This window comes from Anabas testudineus, chromosome 3 (genome assembly GCF_900324465.2).
Source record: "Anabas testudineus chromosome 3, fAnaTes1.2, whole genome shotgun sequence".
Taxonomy (NCBI): Eukaryota; Metazoa; Chordata; class Actinopteri; order Anabantiformes; family Anabantidae; genus Anabas; species Anabas testudineus.
In genome coordinates this window covers 9,121,345-9,144,334 of record NC_046612.1, presented here as the reverse complement: position 1 = coordinate 9,144,334, position 22,990 = coordinate 9,121,345, and the positions used below count along the sequence as shown (strand labels likewise).

The 22,990-nt window shown below is 39.7% G+C and overlaps 1 protein-coding gene across 4 annotated transcripts in view; it reads left to right on the top strand.

Moving 5' to 3' along the window:
• sox6 (SRY-box transcription factor 6) overlaps window positions 1-21,341 on the top strand; it is a 129,597-nt gene extending 108,256 nt beyond the window's left edge. For 2 of the 4 annotated variants that reach the window (XM_026378350.1, XM_026378348.1), the window contains 4 exons: window positions 7,806-7,911; window positions 14,066-14,299; window positions 15,184-15,400; window positions 16,143-16,449. In XM_026378350.1, coding sequence (XP_026234135.1) covers window positions 7,806-7,911; window positions 14,066-14,299; window positions 15,184-15,400; window positions 16,143-16,449 — 864 coding nt within the window. Of the gene's footprint in view, window positions 1-7,805; window positions 7,912-14,065; window positions 14,300-15,183; window positions 15,401-16,142 lie in introns of all 4 variants that reach the window. The other 2 variants (XM_026378349.1, XM_026378351.1) reach the window with 2 other exon arrangements.
• Window positions 21,342-22,990: the final 1,649 nt, after the last annotated feature.

Genomic DNA, 22,990 nt, shown 5'->3' with positions numbered 1-22,990 from the left:
TACATGAAGATTCTGGAAAGGTAGCATAAATGGGATTAAGGAGAGGTTAAGATCATCCAGTGTGGCTGTTAAAGGGGGATATTAAATATTGATTTATCCCACTGTAATGACCGGGCAGAGGAGTGGGTCTAAGTGCTGCTTACAGATGGATCAATTCATCTTTTCATACAAAGTGTGTCCGAAGAGTACAATGCATTTCTCCCTAACCCTTATCATTATAGCTATCATGTCCCCCACCCTCCCACCCATAGCTGTAGATCAGCCTTTAACCTGAGGACATGTAAAAATATTCGTCCTTTACAGGAAGGAATTTTCTTTCTTGTTTTTTTATTTGCTTGTTTTTACTCAATCCCATCAGTACAATAAAACCTTTTACAATCCTTTGGCAATTTACCTTTGTGAAATATTTATCTAAACGTATTATTTTCTACAGAGGGCAATTACTTTGTTCCATTATTTACCATCTCCTCCTCACCGGGTAGAAGCTTTTACCTAGAATACACCAGTATGCCTACAGTCAAATACAGTACATCTGAATCCATTTGTAACCATTTGAATTGTTTCCCTCTATTATGCACTGTTGCTACAACTAGGCATGCTACATTTCAGGGTCACGGTAGAATACCTACCAAGCAGCTCTGTGTTTTCACTTAGATGGTGCATATAGAGATTCAACCATGTTACTATATTGCCAACAACATGTAAGATCTCAAAAAGATGGAAGTCCTGCATTGTTTTTGCTTAGTAATCAATGGTAAAAATGTTATTTTTTTTCTAAATCACTAAAAAGAATTACTTTCTGACAATACATATTTAACAACTTTAAGCAATGTCTTTTTTAATAGCATATCAGTTTGAAACACAATAAATAAAAGGTAAATAATAACAAATAATTCCATTAAAGACTGTATTCATCTAGTGTTTCAGCTGTATTCATGTGAATCCATCTGTCTTGTCACTAAAAACTAGTCAGGTGTAGCCAAATGGCTGTACTGCCAGCACGCATAATAGGTACTACTGGACCCTGCTGCACACATCAATAGTGTAATTGTCTGTAAATAAAAAATAGCAGACTGTAATATAAATTACTTTTACATGGAAATAAAGACAAATAGAAGAGTGCTAATTCATTTTTTTGTGTGTCAGCAACTGTTTCCTCTATCACAAAACAAATCTATTTTCACTTTATAGTTTACACTTTCAAACTCCATCTGTAGTTAAACACACACAATAGATTCAAGATTCAAAAAACTTTGTTAATCCCAGAAGGAAATTGCTTTGCATTGTTGGGATTTAGCAGTTCCGTGACGCAGACGCTGTCCAATGTGAACAGTAAGAAAAGGCACCACAGAGATGAAAGTCAGGCACTGGTCAAACAGATTAAGTATTATTTATTATTATTTTGGTCAGTGGTGACAAGCTGTGGCCTAAATCTGCAGTGTATTAGGCCTGAAGCATTGGCCGAGCCTCGTTATTGAAACCTGTATACTGTATGACAGATCTCTCCACTGCTTTAGTTCTGCTAGATGTTGCTTATGTGACATCTTGGAGGTTGTGTGAGATAAAATATATTCCTCTGCTGACATGTCCCTAACTGGAATCAAAAGGTGAAAGGCCAGTGTATTAACCTATTGAACGGCCCTTTTCTGCCCCACAACACCACCTCTCCTCAGTATTGATGACTTCAATTGTCCATTTCCCATATCCCAAAGCTCAGCCTGTAAATATTCAAATGGAGCTTACGCTGGTGCTCCACAAAATCCGGACTCCTAACCTATTGGTTATAGTGGTTACACTGTTCTCTCCTGAGTGTGTGTGTGTGTCTGTGTGTGTGTGTGTGTGATGCCAGGGCCCTATTCAGGCAAAGCCCTCACAAAGACTTTGAATATAATCTTGTCTGGTCTGCAGCCCTGGAAGCAATTTTCTGCTCCTTTTCGACTGCTGTCTTGGAAATTGCAAAGCAAGGCGTTTTGGCTGCAATGTAAATCCTTGGCATACAAGGGTTTGCCCATCCAAATTAGATTATGCTCAGCTCCCAGACACTGGCTGTAGCCAGCAAGTGCTATTGTGAAGATTGCTTACATTAATGCTTTGTCCAATTGTTCACGTTTGCCAAAAGTATAAAAATAATGTATGACTCTGGATAATATGTGCCTGTGCGAGTGTGTGCATCTGTGGGCACCTGTCCCAGGTCAGGTCTTTTGCTCTGTCTCGCCTCTTCCCTAGAAAGACATCAAGACTGCATCTTGGTAGGGTCATTTGGCGGCGGTAGCTCCATTATTTTCTACAGTTGTCATTTTACATGGTGAATTTCTGGCCTGCTGCAGTTGCTCAGAAATGCTGCTGGCCGCGGTGGCTAGGACCTGTGATGCTGCACTCACCACAAGGCACACACAACAAAGGAGGAGGAAAAGAATAGGCCACAAAGGACCATTTATAGTCTACAGTATTGTTGCAGTAGGAACATAATGGCTCTAGTGTCCAACAAGTCTTGAGGTTTTGTCCATATGTGAAAGGGGTTTTGGTAATGTGCAGTTTCTAATATCCTGCCGTTTGCAACCTGGAGCGTTTGATAAGGCAGGAGGTTTTAGCCCAACTTCACGCTCCCTGGAGGACTCAGAGAACAGTTCTGGATCATTGAGGACTGGAAACCTGTAAAAGTACATGATGTCAACACAAACAATCTCAGCAGTGTGGAATGGAACATAACTGAACACGGAGTCAAAATGTTATCGCAGTGATTAAATGCTTTTAAACAACATTTTCAGCATATCTGACCTTAATTAAGACGAGACACAATTGATAGATTTATCAGTGGTAAAGATTTATACATGTATTTGCAAAATTTCCTAAAGTAGACATTGTAGCACATAGAAGAAATTCAGTTTTTATTTAATTTCCACTGAAGGTTTACATTTCTGGTTTGACTATTAATATCATTTGAATAAATGGGGTTAGGTTCATTTTAATTAAACACCTTTCTTTTATCTGTTTTAAAAAATTAGATGTCCTGCAAATACAAATAGGACTGGAATAGCTGGCCATCCCTGCTCTGTGTGATGTTAAGGACGACTACTACAGAACAGATGCCAGCCCTTTGTGGCTGCTACTGTTGATTTTGCTGCTGCCTGCATTAGCCTTAGCTCCGTAGAGCTCTGGGTAAAAAGAGAGCAACAGCCTGCATGAAAGGAACTGTGGGTTTACCGCATGGCTGGATGTACTTAACATTTAAATGGTTCAAAACTAGCAAAAACTACTGGAAAGCTGCAGAGTTATAAATAGCGTTGCAACTGGTTGCAATAAAAATACAAAACAGATGAGGTGCTGAGCTGTGAGGAGCTGTAGCCATGTCAAAGTGCAGTCTTTGTCTCCATCAGGATTGAGGCAGATTGTTGAAGGAGACCCTAAGAAAGAAGACTCAGACCACTACAGACCCTAGTGATGACTGACACTTGATACACAAACCATGTATTGTGGTCAGAGAGCCATTGCCTTCAACTTGCCACATACCAGGTGTGTAATATAACCGGAGCAAGTTCAGCACATTATCAGACATAAGTGGCTGTTTAGGCTCCCGCAGCTGTTAAATGTTCCAATCTTAAAAATTTTAAACATATGTGAGCATACAGTATACTGTACTTTGCAGTATGAGGGAAACATGGATGAGATTTTACCAACAGCTTAGAGATCTCAGAATTCCAGCAGTTACTGCCGTCAGATTTCACAAAAGGGACAAACGTGCCATTTACACGTATATACATAAATCAGGAGTAAAATATATCACGCTTGACAGCTGCCAGTTTTCTCTTTAAATAATTATTCTGATGTCAAAATGTTTTCATAGGCCAACATGTCAGCTGAATCTGTGCCTACATTAGTTGCATATTACTTATCCCTTTTCCCAAACGGAGTTCTCAAAGTCAAACACATTACGAGAAAAGTTACTGGTTATTATTAACAATGGCAATTATGTGCTGAATTATAATATAACAAAATGAACTAAAGGGCATGTTATTAAAATAGGTACCAAAGCCCGGTTTGTCCCCTTGTTTATGGCATTTTAACATTTAGAACGTAAAGTATCCAAACCTCTCTGGGCTTTGTGCCAATGTAATGTTTATTGTTTGTTTTTATAGCCTGGTTCAGTTAAACCTCTCTGACCAACAGCAGAGTCAGGTTTTTATCAACCAAAGAAACAAACTGTCAATGGCACATCTTGTGGGCTGATAAGGTGTGTATCAATTTCTTATGATAAAGAAAATTTAAAAATCTTCTAGATGAAGACATGTCCAATCTCAGGGGTACTACCTGACCCAACCATCTGAGCAGCCTCCAAAACAACAACATGCTGATCTGCACCACAGTCGACCTCACGCTTGAGTATATTTCTCTTTCATCTGCATTTGAACAATCTCAGGCCATATGCCTTTGCCTATAGCCTGCAGCTATTTACAAAGGAGATGGTGAAGGAGTGTCAGGATTGGCAGTGTGTTGCTTAAATATAGGGCAGGAGTAGGCACAATGCACGGGGCCGTCCGCCACCCGCCTTCGCCCAGAATACACCCTGTGGGCAGAGCAGCAGGCCTGCGGCACATGTTCTGCGGCCGGCCAGATTAAAGCTTTCTTTTACAGCATTGACAAGGGCTCACCCAAGAAGTTCCACAGACTCTCCTATCTATCCTCTTTCTACTCTTCTCTCTTCCTCAGCGACTCGCAGTTTCACTGGACCAGCTCAGAGATCACTGGGCATCCTAGTGCAACGGAACAAAACACATCTGTTACCAAACTTTAAAGACAAAAGACTGAAGGGGCAGGGCAGATGAGATTATTGTGGGCGGCAGTTTTCCACTACAGCACGGAGTGCACTGCTATAATTTTAGTTGTGGGGTGGAGAGCTGCATGCTGAAGTCATTTGAGGGAGGGACCGGGTGCTTGCCAGCGGTCGTGGTTAGAGTGGGAGGGGAATATTGTGTACTGTTATATCTTTTGTTTCCTGTCTCTTTTTATCACTTGATTTGTTCTTTCGTTCCCCTTTATTTGTGTACCACGACTTTCATAGGCCTACAGTATGCTCTGTGTTTAAAGGCTTTCATCATTCCCTTGTAAATACATTTTTAAATCAGCCATACACTGTACCGATGGGCTCCCTCTATTTCCCTCACCCTCACTTTTCCTGGCAGAAAGTCCAGCTTCTCTCGATACTGCATGTCCTTTGCTACTTCTCTGTGTCAGAGTGATCAGTAAAAATTTAATGACACTATAAAATAATAAAAGTGCCATCAATTTATCACAGCACTTGATGCGTGGGCAGTAAAGAGGCATTAGTTCACTGAATATTTTCCGGCCTTAAAACAAAACCCTGATGCTGTGCAGATAATTTATGGCTGTAATTTCAACTATAATTTTAATTTGCAGATATAAATTACCAAACTTATAACCAATAAGTATATTAAGCTCAGTATATAAAATTTTATGAAAATTTGTGGTACCATATTGCACAGATAGTCTGATATTAATTAGAATAGCTAACACGCAGCAGTGAGGAATACTAAGTGTAACTACACCTTCATATTACATTATGTAAATTAGTACTTTGTATGAATGTATGTATATGTACTGTAAGTAACCACAAAACAATCCCCACACGGTCCCTTTATGTTAAATGAAGCGATGTGATCTCAAAGATTGCTTAAACAAGGGCCTCATTCAGTTTTGTCCCTGCTATCTAATGTGGTGATGTTCACTAATCATACGACTTTGTGCAGTGGAGAAAGAAGTTCAACACTGAGCTAGTTATTAATGAAATTCATTGATGGATGGGCCCCGTTCTCTCTCCTTCTTAACCCAACATGATGCTTAATGATCATGAGTTTATAAAAGGACTTGATTGATCAGGAGGGACCAACGAACTGCAGAAGAGGGATGAGATGACTACTTTATTACAGACAGACAGAGCCCATGAACGCTGTGTCTTCCTGGTGGACTGTCCAAGTAGCATCTGAAGCAGCACCAGTGCCTATCCAGCTAATCACACATCAGTCACTTTGTCATCAGGCTGCTAGCTTCTTTCATTAAGAGCAATAATGCTGCTGGGTGATGAATAAGCTTCTGTATGTGCATGCATGCGCACATGTGCATGTCTTGCTTTACACAGAATGTGACACCGAGAAAGGCACCATACTCCATCTTCTTTTTACAAAGCATCCTCTTGCCCAGCAGGGACCACCACATGTCATAATTAGAAAACACTTAAGTAAGCAAAGGGCCGTCAGATAGACAGGCTCTAATCACAGGCCATAAGCAGGTAGTGGTTAATTGTATATCAGAATCACTCAGCTGGCCATAAATAATGACTGCTTCAAGTATGATGGTAAATTGCAGTGCTATTTCTGTCTGTCTCGCAGTCCTTTCTTTTGAAGTATATTTCTTAAATAAATAAAAGCGAGAAAAATTTAAATACTGATAAAGGCCTCAAATGGACTTCTGTCTTTATCTTTTTAAACCCTCACGAAAAAGGTTATACAAAAGAAAAAAATTGAATTCTTATTTTTATAAATGTGCTGTAATTACTGATGTCTATTGTTGCCAACATGTCTTTTTAAGAAAGACACAACAAACTAAATTATATGCAGTTGTAAAAAATGCTTAATTTTTTTAGCACCTTCTCATATTAGTGGTAAAAATAAAAAAAATTAAAAAGTCCCATGGGGGAAATGTGGAAAAAGCAACAAAATGGTGTAATGTTTTACAAAGAAGGAGCTAAAAGATTCATGTGTGTGTTGGTGTGTGTGTGTGTGTGTGTGACAGGGGAGCTGTTAGTATTGTGTGGGGACTGTACCTGAGTATGTGTTCAGACTGCATGTGATAGGCAGGTTTAGAAAAGAAAAAGGCAGAGGTCAGTGCCGACTACACATCTCTGGCTGAGGTTGAACGCTCACCCTGGGAGTAAAACAAATGCTTTTTTTTCTGAATGGTGGCAACATGGCTGCTTTTACTGTCATCCAGGCAAAACCTAGTAGGGAAGAGATTATTTGTATCATGCAGAGTCAAAGTGTCCATCTCCTAGTTGAGTCTTTAGAGACGAAGACAGCCTTTTGCTAATGCCCTGTGTATTCACTGAGGAAGTAGGTCATTCAACAATGGAGCCAGCAGCAGTCGGCACTCTCCCCTTGCATAATACATTAAGTGTAATGTGCAGCAACTATTCAGAGGCCCCCCGAAAGCTGTTATTTTATTCTGTAAATGCACATGGACATGACATTTAATATTGTCACGGAGCGCTGAATGACAGGGTTTCATTGTGCGTCAAGTACAACATGATGCCAAGTTTAATCTGAGCACAAAGCGACATGACAAACGGGAAAACACGGTGTGTTCTCCAAAGCATGAACTCTGAATAAATGATGTTCGCTGAGCTCTGGGCGCTGTAGACTGGAAGAGAGGATGTAAGGAGCAGATTACAGAGGAAAATCTGAGCACAGCAAAGAGGGCCACGGCCCCATTGTGTGCTTGGGATCACAAAGTATCCCTCTGTAAATCTATTTACAGCACCCCTGGCCCTCACTGTCTCTCTGCCTTCTGTCATCCATTATAGCAGCTGCTGAATAGAGAGATGAGAGAGGAAAAAGCTACATCTAGCTCATGTCAAAAGAGCAGCTTTTCAAAAGAACCTCCATTTATCAAAGACACTTTTTTTCTTTTCAAAATTTCAGATTCCTGATGGGGTTATTTTTACAATTCTATCACTGTAAAAACACCTATGTATGTGCTTGTTTGTGTACCTGACTGTTATTATTTCCCTGTAGGAGAGGGCGCATTTTGAGAGCATCGGCCACCACCTTGGCAAGCTGGGTGAGGAAGGAAAGATAGGCCACAGAGTTATTGACCTCACCAGGCCAGAAGATCTAGATGGTAAGGACATATTTGAGTTTCAGATGAAAACAAACATCTCTTTCAGTTTTTTGTTTTCATCACACATATTTGCTATTGCGTGCTTGTACACGAGCAGTGGCTTTGTTTCCTTTAATACGATTTCACAAAAATGTTCTGTGAATTCTGTGCTGACGAGTTATCAAGCGCATTCTCCATTCACTCTAAACTAATTCGATACTTTGAAAGGGACTTTTGATGAGTGATAAAGGTGCAGCTTCGTGTGTCTCAGATGAGTTGTATGGGTTTATGCAGAAACGTGTGTGTGTGTGTGTGTGTGTGTAAGAAAGATGTCTGTGGCCCCAAGGTTTTCACAGGTAGGTGGCTGGAGGACAAGGGTGCCCGAGGACAAAGCTGGCTTTTTTACAGGCTCGGCTCCTTTTGCTGTTGTGCTTGTAAATTCGTGTTGCACCAGTGTGACAAAGCGTCATCTCCCTTTGTGGCACTGGTTCCTACACAGGAGCAAGAAGTACCTCAGTGCACCAATGTTTGTCCAACATAAATATTTGTGGCAGTTTCCATGGCACTTCAGAGCCAGAGCAAAGAGGAAAATGCTTCTGACTCATCTTTGATGCCTCAAAGAGACTCAAGGCAGAAGGATAGATATTTCTCAGGACAATGTAACCCATCAACAACTTTAAATGGCATTTCAGACACATTTCCCATCAGTTTTAGAAAGAAAAGCCCCAACATAATTGGTTCACATAGACTTTTATATAAAAAAAACCTACTTCCCATAAAATGTTTGTTTACCAACTCTAATGAAATGTCTTATAATCATGTTTCACATCACACCCAGCACTGAAGATGAGAATTAGAGATATATTTAGTGGAGTCATTGACATGTTTCCCATGTGAGCCACAGCAGCAGATCCCATCCCACCCGTCTGACTCCTTGGACAGATGTGCTCGGAGTGCTCATTCTCCCAGTGGGAACCTTCCCTCTGTGGCTACTGTGGAGTCAGGACCGAAACAGAGCGCACACCAAGGCAGTTGTGTCCTTTTAAGTCCTGCTCAGGGCCGAGGGAAAGGCTTGTGCCAGACGCCTCACATCAGTGTTCCCAGTGGGCTATGGATTAGGAGCAGACAGAGGTTAAAGGAGAGGAGAGGTCCTCTTCCCAGGGGAAGTGACTGGGAGCCAGGGCACCACACACAGCTCAGACACAGTTAGCATTTCTTCTCTTACATCACAAATACATCTGCCTGGCTCTTTCAGTTTTACCAACAGGAAAACACATACGGGGGAATGATGTGAAGCCGGGTTTCATGATGTAAACCACAAAGTGTTTACTCTTCTGAGAACATGTTTACTTTGAAATCTTTGTTGTGAGGTTTTTCTCTTCCTTGAACCAACAGAGGCTTGGCTCCCCGGCATACCTTATTACATAGTAACAGTCAGTATTTATTTAATTTCAGTTGATCGGTGTTCTCTTTAATAACCAAGAAAACACTGACTTGATATAACTTGACAGACATGCTGATTTTCACCAGCAAATTGCCAAATCAATGCTTGCCGAATGTGCTCGGAATTCATAACTTTATAAACGTTGTAAATTAAATTATTTTTGGTACAGAAGGAGGGAAATTCATTTTCAATCTCTTCTGTATTTCAAAAACACTTCATCTGTGGTTCAGAAAACACTGAATATAGTTTGGTGTTTCCTAAAAAGGAAAATTACTGGGTGTACCTTCCAACCCTGACACAGGGTGTGAAAGCCCCTTGGTGTGAAGCAGTTCTCCCTCCAGAACAGAGTAGCCACATTGAGAGGCCCAGTGTACAGCGGACTTCTTTCATCACAGCAGTTCACAGAAAGCTTTAGGTTGCTTAAGCTAATATTTGCAAAGCATGCAGCAACCGAAGTCTTGAAGACTGAGACTGAGGGTAAAAAGAATTGAGCCAGCAAAGAAATGGAACCAGATAGGATTTAATTCATTTCATAAAGCCACGAGCCACACGCATGATCCCACCACAAATTCATTAGGTCTTTTTAAGCTCTGATGAAAACATCACCAAATACCACAAAGGCATCAGCCCAGCCAGACACTCTGTTCATTCGCATATGGTATGGAGCTGCTACATAGCTTACATTGTGTGTTTGTCTAAGTCGCCCCCATCAATGAGAACAAAGAAGTTGTTGAAAGATGCGTGGAGGCAGGAAACCGAATTGATCTAAACGCCCAGTGTGATAATATCAACCAGAGAGTGAGAAAAGCTGCTTCTGCTGAGCAATGTCTCTAAAAAAAAGTCCTGATGGGATGGGATGAGTAGAACAGCACTGTTTCTACACATCACTGGTGGTGGTTCACTTTACATTCTACAGCGCAGACTTTTTATGACGCTTTGCATCAGATGATTGTTTCAAGAGATTTTTGTCATTTTTCCTCCACTGTGAGGCCGTGGGAATCGGCCTCTGGCTTTTATTGCTGAGGACTTTCCCTTGAAGAAAGCTTAGATGAGGAGGTTCAGAGATCACAACAACAATAGCTGAGCGGGTCAACACAATCAATGAGCAAGTTCTGTTTTGAAGTTGGCAAATTTAAATCTATCCCCATGAGCTGCTGTTCCTGTTTCTTTGTGTGTGCAAAGCTGGGATGTTGTGAAAGATTAGACACCACTTTTAGGCTAAATGCATAAGAGAGAGGATAAAGCAGACAGACAAAAGTAAAAGTCTTAGCCTGCATGTTTAAACAGGTTGGCTGTTTGTTCCCATGTTTCTACATGCATGCACTTGTACTAGATCATGCAGATCGTCTCAACTGGAAAGGATAGAAAGGACTGACATGTTGTTATACTGTAGGATTAAGATCACTTCATTTGTAATGGTTTAATTAGAATATGAGGTCCGGCTGGAGCAGGGACACTGAGCGCTGTGTCCTGTCTATCCATGTGCATGAATCTAGCCTGATCCTGCTCTGAGGGAGAGGCTCTATTGTCAGCAGTAAATACCTACAGTCGGAGGTGTTAGATTTGATCCCAACAGGGAGGGCTTGGCAGGTATGCGTGATTGTTGCCTGCTCACTGAGGCTCATCCTCTCGAGCGGATTCCTCTGTGACATTATGTGTCTGCCCACAGAACAAAAATGAGTAAGGAGGAGAAAAGGGCGAGGAGAGGGGACGGCAGGGGCAGTGCTACCCTCTGGCTCGGTACGTGGTCGAGTCTGAACCTGCAGTTCACAGGTGTGACAGGCATTCGGGCCTCACTGCATTCTCTCAGTTTCTCTCACTTTTTTGTGGTACTTCGTTATCTGCTCTCCTTATTTCCATGTTACCCCCCCCCCCCCCCCCACACACACACACACACACACTGTCTTTCTCACTGTAATTCATGCTGCTCATCTGCCGTGTTTCCAGGAGAGACAAATTAAAAGAGGATTCTCATATCGCTCTGTCACACTTGAGCTGCGGGCCTCATGAATCACAATAAATTCTATTAAGCAGCACTCCCTCTGGTTCCCTCCTTCCCCAGCTACCACCCAGGGGCCCTGCCCCTGTCACTGCTAAACATCTGTGTTTATTTACACAATCACACACCTAACTAGCTGATTCCTAAATGTCCTGTCCCTCCTGAGTAAAAAAAAAGTTAGTGCTCATTTGCAATGTCAAAGCTGCGTCATGCTATATATATATATATATATATATATATATATATATATATATATATATATATATATATATATATATATATATAATTTGTACTGTAAGCAAGAAGATTACCGTGAACAATATAATTACAGCTTAGTTTCCCAGAGGTGGTCTCAGGTCTGAGTCAGCTTCAAACCTACATCAGTTTCTTCTTTACACACCCAGGACCAAAGCACCTGCCACCTCAGTATGGGTGTACATGATGTAACACTGCTCTTGTTCATTTGAACGGCTTTCTGTATCATCAGACAGAGCAGACAGGCACTTTTCTATGTTCCATGCCTCATCTGGCTTCCCTCCAATCAACCAAGTCACGTGGCTGGTTTCCTGGCTAACTATGGATGTGGCACTAGCTGATGGCAGGCGGTTGTTTTGTCCCCCTCCCCATAAGAAGCTCACCTCTGCCCATATGCATGCACACCAGTATATAAATTGCTGAATCAGTGTCAGTGATAGAGTAATGGCACGAGAAGCATCGTAAATTACAGCAAGCGATCTTGGGGCACAGACACTGGCTGTCGTGTCTGAGTGAGCGCTGCGCTCCTGAGCTAATGAATACCTTCATCTGGCCCCGGCAGTCAGCAGATTGCCCCGCGTTGATGGATACTGTCAGCCCTCCACCACACCACATTTCATTGCACAATAAACATGGTTGTCAAAACCAAACAAAGTGAAATCAATTCATCCTGTACAGTGAGTGCATGCTAAATGAAATTAACGTACTGTGGGGTTCGGTGGCAGCAAATGTAGTGTATTATTTGTGAATTCATGATGGCTTTAAGGCCTGTGGCATTCTAGGAGGCAGAAGCAAACAGAATAAGATGCGTTTGAAAGTAACTCAAAAACATTGGGTGAAATGTGGTATGTATGTAAAATAATGTTTACATGCATGTTTGGGTTACTTTACATATTGTTAAAAAGAGACTAAGTAAAGACATGTTTGGAAGATTAGGCTATTTGGTGAAACAAGTCAAACTTTATAATTAAAATCAAATGATACAAGATTATGATGAGCTAAGGCCAAGGATATACTCGCAGTTGATGGATGTGTAGGAGTAGATAATGGCTGTGATATTGACATCGTTGTTCACACATTTTATTGCGTAGAGAGGTCAGCCATGTGGGGGCAGACTAGAGCATAATCCTCCCCAACTGACAACAAAATTTCTATCTCGTGCACACGCTGGGTTCATTTGACACTGCCCCAACAGTTATACACAGAATCGCATCTTGTGTGCACACAGCGTTAAATTGTGACGACATGCACAACCAAAGAAAATTACTCACAACATCACTGAATCATTGATGGATATGTTAAATCAATTTGGGATGCTAGAAACAGGTTTTCTAGAGCACAGATCGACCTCAAATATTCTGTGGGAGCATAAACCAACTTCCATCACACCCCGATCTCTATTTTAGGTGCTGCCCGTGTGGCTACAGATATTGCCATTTCAGTACTTGTCTCCAGTAATACAGTAGTTTAGAAAAGAAGACATGCTCTTCTGAAGTGAAGACAGTGAAACTCTTCAGCACATTCAGTAATTAGAGCAGAGCAAGGTTTCTGTGCATCTGAAATTAATACATCTGCACACCCCTCCATTACTCATTAAGAGTGATTTTGTTTATCAACTGAAATAATAATAGAAATCAAACCCCAGGTAACATGTGCCAAGGCTGCTAGTAGAATGGTCTAATGAGAAGGCTTCACATGTGGATGATGAAATATGCATGAGTCATCCCAAGCTTTCTTTTCCAGATTTGAGATCATTAAAGATGTATCGTAGCATATGGAAGGCTTTTTTTGTCTTATTTTTCAAGCCTTGTTTATCAACATGTTTTTGTTTGTTTAAATATTCATACCGCTTTTATTTAATTCTTTCACATCTTACATATAAAAGGAAGCAAATGCGCATGCAAACAGAAATCATTATCAGCCTCATGTACAGTTTAATACTGAGAGAAACTCTCTTATGCTGATTGTGAATGCCCTGATTGAGAAACGGCTCTTGGAGAGTCAGCACACACACTCAGTGGTAATGTGTGCCCGGTTTGTTTGTTTGTGCTTGTATATATGCTTGAAGGCGAGAGGAATAGTGAGAAAGTGGTTCACTACAGCTCTGACTTTTTCGAGCAAGTGCTATATTTGTTCTTCTCATTGGCAAATATATGTATTTGAATCTGTGCAAGTTTTATCAAGTTCTATCAGAGAGCCCATAAAACCATTTACTAAAATAGACTGTTCATCTATTCCTACCAAGCAAAGTTTATATAGCAAAATAACATAAACAGGGCAGCATATACGAAGGCCTCAAGGACTCATTAGAAAGTCTGCCCTGTCCATAAGAGTCTGTAGCCTTGCACTGCTTTTAATCATGGTCGTGATTATGACAGCAGTGACGACAGTAGATGAAGGAGAGTTTGAACATGGCTCGTCATTAAATCAATGTCTTGCCTCGCTCTCTCTTCTTGTTCCTACTCTGGCTATTCCAGGGTCCAGGGAAGTCAATGGCTCTGCAGATAAACCCCAACCCTATTATTGTTGGCCAACAGGAGGTGCTGGATCAGCCGAGGCACGAGTCTTCAGAGAATCCAGAGGAAGGAACAACAGCGAGCCACACATTAAAAGACCAATGAATGCATTCATGGTGTGGGCCAAGGATGAGCGGCGCAAGATCCTCCAGGCTTTCCCTGACATGCACAATTCCAACATAAGCAAGATTTTGGGTAAGTCTTTCTACAGCTAATGTAATTAAGTGCAACAAATATTTAAAGGTACCCTTACTTAAGACAGCATGACTGTTGCTGTGAGGGGGGAAAAGGGGTTTTTCAGTTGCACAAAAAAAAATCTTAAGTCAGTTAATCCTTAGCTGTTGATAAAAGTAATAAACCTGCACTTTTTCCAGCTCACTGTTAAAATAACACCTTTCATGACACACTGTAGAGACAGCAAATATATTTTTTTGTGTACCACACCACTATAAAACAGCACTTGCGTTATCTGATTTCCCCCATAAATGTGAATTCTCATTGTACCTTAGGAGCTTTTTCCGTCATAGGCCATTGTACGCCACATATAAGTATTTTTAATGAAAAATGACAGAACAAACCAGTCTTGTCCTCCCAGCACTGAAGTCCATACATCAGAGCTGTTAAAACTGCTGTCATCAAGTACCTATTAAGACAATTCAGAGCTTTAGAACTTCCTACATTAGCTTTGTCCTTACTGTTTGTAGCATGTCTCTTGTCTCAGATAGTGTGCATACTAAAGGCAGAGCAATCACGAGGGTGGTGGAGAATGGACAATAAATCTTGATGATTTCAATAAATGGATAATAAATCTTGATGAATCATTATTTTGCTGGAAAAGCATTTATTCTTCAATTAAGCACTGAATCAATGCAGTAAAATGTGACTGGATGGTAATTGCACTCTAGATTTTGGCAAAACTGCACGGTGTCTGACTTTCTGCTTATGTCATTATATAATCTGCCATACTTTAGAAATTGCATCTATAATTACTTCTTTAATTATTCTTACTATTAGTTAGTCAAATAGTTTTTTCCTGCTAACGTTAAAATACAGAAATTTAAATCTGCTGTGTTGTGTAGGTTCTCGATGGAAGGCTATGTCGAACCAGGACAAGCAGCCGTACTATGAGGAGCAGGCTCGTCTGAGTAAACTCCACCTAGAGAAGTACCCAAACTACAAATACAAGCCACGGCCTAAGAGGACCTGCATTATCGATGGAAAAAAACTTCGCATTGGAGAGTACAAGCAGATGATGCGCTCACGGCGACAAGAGATGAGGCAATTCTTCACTGTTGGGTAGGCGCACAGTCAAAAAACTCCACAAACCCACTGCACTAACGCACAGACATTAATAAAATGTGCCCTTCCCCTGAGTCAGTTCTCATACAATATATGCACTATTTCCAAGTGTTGAGTTAACCACTAGTGTATTGGTTTAAACTTAAGGGCCTGACATTCACACTAATAGCATTTTTCAATAGCTGTGATTTAATAATTTTAGACAATAGCAGTCTGCAAATGGAGCATGAAGTGCAGACATTATTACAGGATATATGCTGTAAGTATAGACTTACAGAAGCCTGGAGGGCTGGAGTCTGAAGCTTAACACTTTAATTTACTGTGTGGTTGGAAGGAGAACCCTTTTCCAGGTGTTCCCTTGTCAGTCATAAGCTTCAGTGACTGGAGTATCAATCATCTAGCGCAACAGCAGACAAGAACAGCACTAACAACATATTGGCTTTATGTCACCAATAAACTGGGCAGTGTTTCTGAACAGCTCAAAACAGGAGCTGTCAAGAGAACCACTCTTTTCCCAAATCATTTTTACGGAGCTGAAGGCTCAAAGCTGACTGTTCTGCTGTGGGAAACCCCTCATCCAACCATCTCAGTTCAAATGCTACAACAGAAAACCCCACTTCTTACTTTTTGAGCAACACGTTTTCTTTCTTTCTATCCATTCTTTATCATTTTTCAAGATTCAATTTGTATCAAATGAAGAGTGTTTAATCAGAAATGTGTCCCTTTCTCCCACATCCAGCCAGCCACCACAGATTCCCATCACCACCAGCGCCAGTATGGTCTATCCCGGGGCCATCACCATGGCCACCACCACACCCTCACCTCAGATGACATCAGAGTGCTCGAGTGCCTCAGCGAGTCCTGAGCCATCCATTCCCGTCATTCAGAGCACCTATAACATGAAGCTAGAGCCTAATACCATGGCAAACAACAGTGAGCCAGTCAATGGTGAGGATGAAATGGACATGTATGAAGATTTCGAGGATGAGCCCAAATCAGACTATAGTAGTGAAAATGACACACAAGAACCAGTCAGCGCCAACTAAGAGCTACAACACTCATACAGGAGGATGCCCTGTGGGCTGGTCTGATCTGAGGAGGGAAAGATAAAAAAAAAAATGACACCACAAAGGTTTAAAAACAGAAAAAACAACTAATCATCTAGGAGTCAGCATGCAGATGTGGCTTCATCAGAATCAAAAGCTACTTGGTCTTAAGTGTTTCTTCAAGTGTGTGAAGCAGTTTGGTTGTAGTAATGTAGATTTTTTTAATCATTGTTTATTTTTTCATTGTGATCATAAACATGTACACAGTGCGGTTGTTGCCTAGAACAAAATACAGAACTTGAAATTGAACATTTGATACAAACTTATAATTCTTACAATAATTTACCTTGTTTTCCTCTACAATTAGATGATTTTGATATTTTACATAACTGTTCAAGATGGGAATAATATTCTCACTCAGGTATAGTGTGCCAGCCAACAGCTTGTGAATGTTTTAAATCAAGAGTAAAATAGTATCAGTATACAATATCTCAAAATTCGCACGGAGTGATTCCACCTTATTATAGAGGGAAATTACATATTATTATGATGTTGTTCTTGTTATTACACAAAATTTAGTGCAGAAGTGCCAAACATTTCAAGTTGTTTCTAAAATCTGTAAAGTCTTTTGGGAGAGGCTTCATGAGTCTTAGACAATCTCTTGATCTCTTAATGCAGCTTCATTATCCAGTCTTTCTTTAATTTACCCTAACAGAATAAACAAATGAAACTCAGGAACTTTGAGGCAGCAGGCTCTGCAGGAGGTTACAGTATGTGACATATCTGGATGGTAGCTTATGACGCTAGCTGTTCTCCAGGGAGCCCAATGCAGTGATCATCAATGAAACCAGCCAGCCTTTTCATTTCCTTATCCCAGTCCACACAGAGCACTGTGGCATCGTTCACTCATTTCCAGCTCTGCAACCCAGTCTGACTCACCAAGGTCTTAATCAGAGTGATTGTAATCAGGCCAGAATGCTAAAGGGCCAAAGGCCTCCAATCTGTGGGATTGGACGTGCAGCGAAAGGCAGCTTTGGGGGCATTACAATCTCAAATTGATGTTGTACAATGTGTAGCTACAGTACATTCTTTTAAACGCTTTAGCCACATTTGGACGGCAAGTTTAAAGTCTTAGGTCTTAAAACTTTGTTTTTTTTTCCCCGATCTTAATTCTTTTTATACATTGTAAATCTTAAACTGACACTAAGAAGTCTTAAAGTAGAGCACGGCCATCGGGTTGATGCAATGAGTTGATTACTGTAGAAGTCTTAAAAGTAGTGACAGCTCATGTGGATATTTCTAAACGGACAGTACAGGCTAAGCTCATGTTTGTTTCATCAATTACCAACAAAGGTGACCTAAAACACTGATTTTGAGCACTTGCATCAATTCTGTCATCGACTAATTGAATAATCTTGTCAGCTTTGGACTGCACTTACCTCTTGCATTTAAAAAAGACATCATGACAACATGATTCTGAAACAAGGGACAGAAAGCACCCTTATTTCAGCAAAAAGCTGACAAGTGGTGACCTTCTGAAGACTGCAGCTAGACACAGCTCCTCCAGTGGCCAGGGCCTTGATGTTGCGACTCAGCTCTTCTTTTCGGGGCAGAAGGTCTAAGTGGCTCCCCTCCCTGCTATGCCCTGCTCTGACCCCTGCCCATGGTAACCTCAGCACCCAGGGGGCACCATCTGGCTCAGAGAAGGAGAAAACACCAGGGAGGGATGGGAAACAATAAAAATGGGGTGTGCATCCCTCATTGTGCTCTCCATCAAAGTGCTGGAAGTAAGGCCTCAACAGGGCTCCCACCCTGGCCCAATCACCAGGCACTGGCGAGCAGATGGAACAAGTACATCAAGCTGTGGGGGATTATTAAAATGACTGACGACTGGGTATCATCTGAAATACAGCATTATTAATGCATGAGTCCAGCTATTCCCCTCCCTTGCCCTTGAACCTGTCCATTTTCAGAAAGAGCGCATAGGTTTTTGAAGGATCTGAATGGCTGGTCACTGTATTTAACTGGTCATGATCACCACTGCTGGTCACTGCATTTTTCTCCTAGGTCTAATTGGTACAGATGGCTCTTTATATCTCTTTAGCACCATTATCTTCTGTATTCTGTCAATACCCATAGTGCTGGCTTGCATTGTTTCTACTTTTTGGAAGGATTCATATTAAGTTTTGTAGTTTTCTTATTTTAAACCACCTATTAATAATTCCTTTGTTTCTTTTATCTTATCTTTTCTACATTGTTCTCATTTTGAGGAACAAAACATTTCAAAGATGCTCTCCTACAAACAAACCCAAATTGATTTCCCTCCAAGTCAACCTGTTTGGTATTTTTAAGCTGTTTGCTCCTGTTTGCTGGTCGTTAGATTGATTTGTATGTGATTGTAAATATTGTCATGACCATGCCACACTGGTTTAGTTGGCTGGTAGTTAAAAAGGACTCTTCACAGAACTGAAACTTGACTGTGCTTATATAGCAAAAAAAAAAAAAAAAAAGGAAAAAAGACAACAACAACAAAAAAAAAAAAGAAAAAAGTCGTGAGGAGACGATGTTTCATAAGTGTTATAAGCACTGGATATAAATTGTATTTTTATCAATTCTGATTAATGTGAAGCTGTTTGAGGATAAACACCATGAATGAACAAAATTCCCCAGTTGGACTAAAGTGGGTTTGCTCTCACAGTTGCCAGGTTGGAGTCATTTTTTTGTGTACTTATTTTGTTTATTTATGCAAAGACACATGTGATGAATGAACACTTTCTTTAAGCTTCAGGGCTGCCTAGGGGAGAGACTCAGCACAAGAAAGTGAGCAGAATTCAACAGCAGGCTCAGTTAGCCGTGAAACACCAGACTTCAGACTTCAGTGCATTGTATATTGTATTTGAAACTGTAGAGTATCGACATATTGTATTTATTATTAGCCAGTGCTGGCTCTAAAATTGTCAGTAAAACAACATGGACAATCAGTGAAATAAAAAAAAAAAACATTTGAATTGGAGCTAAAAATGGTTTTCAGTGAATTCACCATCTCATTTAGATTTTATTGTAAATATAACATAGGATATATATTTTTGTTCATTAGTGAAGTATAAGTTATGTATTTGGCTGTTCTATTTTATTTTTTGTTTTAATTTTTTTTTGTTTTTGTATGTGATTTCATGTTGTTTAACCTGACAAGTCACTGTACCTCATGTAGATGCTGTTTTGTTTCTGCTTATTGGAAGAGAGCACCTGGGAAAGGGAGACACGCCTCACTTGCTTATGTTTTGATAATCTTCCCTGGACTATTCAAAGAACCAATCAAAGCTGTACTCATTAGACTTAACACATTACTCAATTCAAGTATGGTACTAATTTAAACAACAAGCACTTGATGTTAAAGAATTACTCATTTTAATTGTTTCCAGTCATGACAGAAGTTCTACGCTGTCCATCCTCACTTGTGTTATGTTTACTGCAGAACTCAGTTACGTGGCAAATTTCTTGTGAGGAGCTGAAAACTCTGCATGCATCTGGCATCATGATAAACAAAAGTTGTGTTTTTTATGAATGATTATTTCAAACACAAGTAATGTTTATAGATTTTTTTTTTAAGTGGGAGTGTGCAAATATGTGTTTTAATGTGGCAAAATGCACACATGTTGTGCATTCCTTTTAGTTAATTCTCTCCTTTGCCATCTTTCTGTATGTTGCTGATGTTCACGACTATCCAGCCATCTGCAAATGTAGCCCTCACAATTGTTTTCTCTTAATCCACTTGTTAGATATGCAAATGGTGTGAATGAACTGAAGACAAGCGCTTGTATGCTGTTTCAACATTATTTACTGTAATTGGGTTTTGTTTTTCTGTATGAACTTTGTGATGTATATGGTGGGAATGTTCTCTGTTAATTTAATCAGCACAATTCACTGACATGCTGGACTGAAATGCTAGCTGCTGTTCAGAAGTGTAAAATTTGTTGTTCAGGACAACATTTATAGTTGTCTTTGGTACTTTGCTTTTTAGAGTTGTCTCTCAAGCAACACTGTGTGTGGCTCTTCTATCACTGGAGCCATTGTTTTGAAATTGTTGGCAGCCTGATACAGTTTTCTGCGTAGAAATCTTTTTTTTTTCCCTGGCAGGTACCTAGGCCCATGGCAAGTATTGTTCGGGTATTATTAGAGAAAATGAAATACATAGTGTCTGTTGCTGCTTTAAAAAAAAGTTTATGTCGGAATATGTAAATAGTTTATCATAATATCTTGTACAGTCCAATGTAAAGTTTTTAATTCAACTTAAAAAAATGTTGCCATCACGTTTGTGTTCACATTCTTCTTTATACAGTACAAAAGATCAATTATTTGCTAGGGGTATTATTGCTAAAAAGGAAAAAAAAAAGAAAATGTTACTAATTTTTATTATGTTTGTTTTGTTTTGTTTTGCTTGGCTTCAAAGTGTACACCAGCAAGTCTTTGGTTTCCATGTGCAGTATTGACGTGAGGTAAACTTAAGGTGAATAATTTTACAGTGGTGTGTGTGGAGAGCATTCTCTTCAGCTTTGGTAGTATTAATACACTATATCGAGTAAAAACAAACCAATGAGAGAGACATTTGGGTGCATCTGTGCGCCACAGAAATGTGTATACTGTATATGATTAAATTATCCCCACAGGATCAATTCAGGCATATTATAATGTAACATCATTTTCTGTATGTCTCAGTCCATTGTAATAATGTAACAATGGGTTGAATAACTGCCTGTTTAAGCTCATTTACCTCAAGAATTTCTTCCCTTTCTGTAAAGGAGACAGACATTGTGTTACAGAAAGCTTCTCACATCACTCCATCTTTTGTACTGCTGTTGACACTTACAAATTAAAGAGACCTTTTGTTTTAAGATTTGAGTAATTCTTTTTTTTTACCCTAACCCTCATTTAACCATCTATTTTGCGATGCTTATCCATCAGATAAACTAGACAGGTGTCTTAAAAAGCACACAAGAATGCCATTAAAATTGTGTTATGCTTTGGCTATCTAATAGTTTTCCCTGAGACAGAGATTATTAATTTTTAAAGCTAGTTTTACCAGCTGATATTTAACTGCTGTACAATAATTTGGTAAGAACACTGATGATAAAGTTTAAGAAAACTGTTTACTGCATAAAACATGCAAAGTCAAAACTAGTTTGCTTAAAAGGGAGCGTAAAATACTACTTGGTTTAGTTTTGTACATGTTTATTGTTATCTTATTGTGTCAGTTTATTAATAACTAAAGATAATCTATTAATATTATTAGCACTGTGTGCTGTATTATGTATTTATAGCTCAATACCACCTATAAAATATAATTGTCCATAAGAAAGCAAGTGAAATAAGTGATTTTTTTATACAATTATTATTCTACAATAGCATTTATATTATTGCTGTGCAAATATTATTATACATTTGGATGAGAGAACATATCGGTTCTATTTGTTACTTAAACTATAACTTCCTCATACACAAAGTTTATAGCTTATAACAAACTGTCTCTTTTGTGGAGAGTAGGCTTATTTACATTTTAAAACCAATTTATACTTCCTGTTTCCACGTGACAATAGTCTGCAAGTCTGCAAGGCTCATAAAGACTGGAAAACAACTTTGCCAATGTTCACTGTATTGCTGTAGCCAGATAGCTGCGGATACTTTAGCAATTGACTGGCCATTTCGGACATAAATGGATGTAAAAAAAAAAAAAAAAAAAGTTACAGAAAAAAGCCTAGATGTTGATTTTGGCTGACATTTTGTCTACATATTTCAACATTTGAGAGTACTTGAGGAGCATGCTGACCAAAAATAGTGCTGGGTGCCAACAGAAATTCAAAGGCTGTTCTGATTCAGATGAAGAAGGCCAGTTTCAATAATAGGAAAACCACAACCTCAGTGGGATATAATGCGGTGAGACAGGATTTTGTCATCATCTTAATAATTGTGCACTGAATTACAGAATTAGCCATTCAATATAATAATAATAATATTAATAATAATAATACCTTATTAATCCCTTTAGGGGAATTCTTGTGGACAGGCAGCCCTCTTAATGCACCAATGGTTCAGGGTTCAGTGACTTGTCCAGGGACACATTGATATGTGGCCAGGAACTAGTAGTCAAACCACCAACCGTGGGGTTTGTATATTCCTGCCCTACCAACTGAGCCACCGTTGCATTACAAAGATTTCCCTGACAGATTATGAGAAGCTGTATCGTCTCCAATCCAGCTACATTTTACTACATTTTTTTTACAGCTAAATTTACTAAACACCAAGTAGGTGAATATAAGTATCGGATCAGACTCAACTCAGGCCCAAATACACTCAATTGAAACATCCAAAGAAAGGTCTCTGGAACATGCATTTACTTACAGCATCATCAAAGTTACATTTCATTGCATTAAAAGTTGAGCTCATGATTATTCAGTATATACTGTAGTACGTACAGTATGCTGTAGGTATATGCATCTGGCATGTGTGCAGGCTGGTCTGCAGTATATATCTATTTGGACTAGGA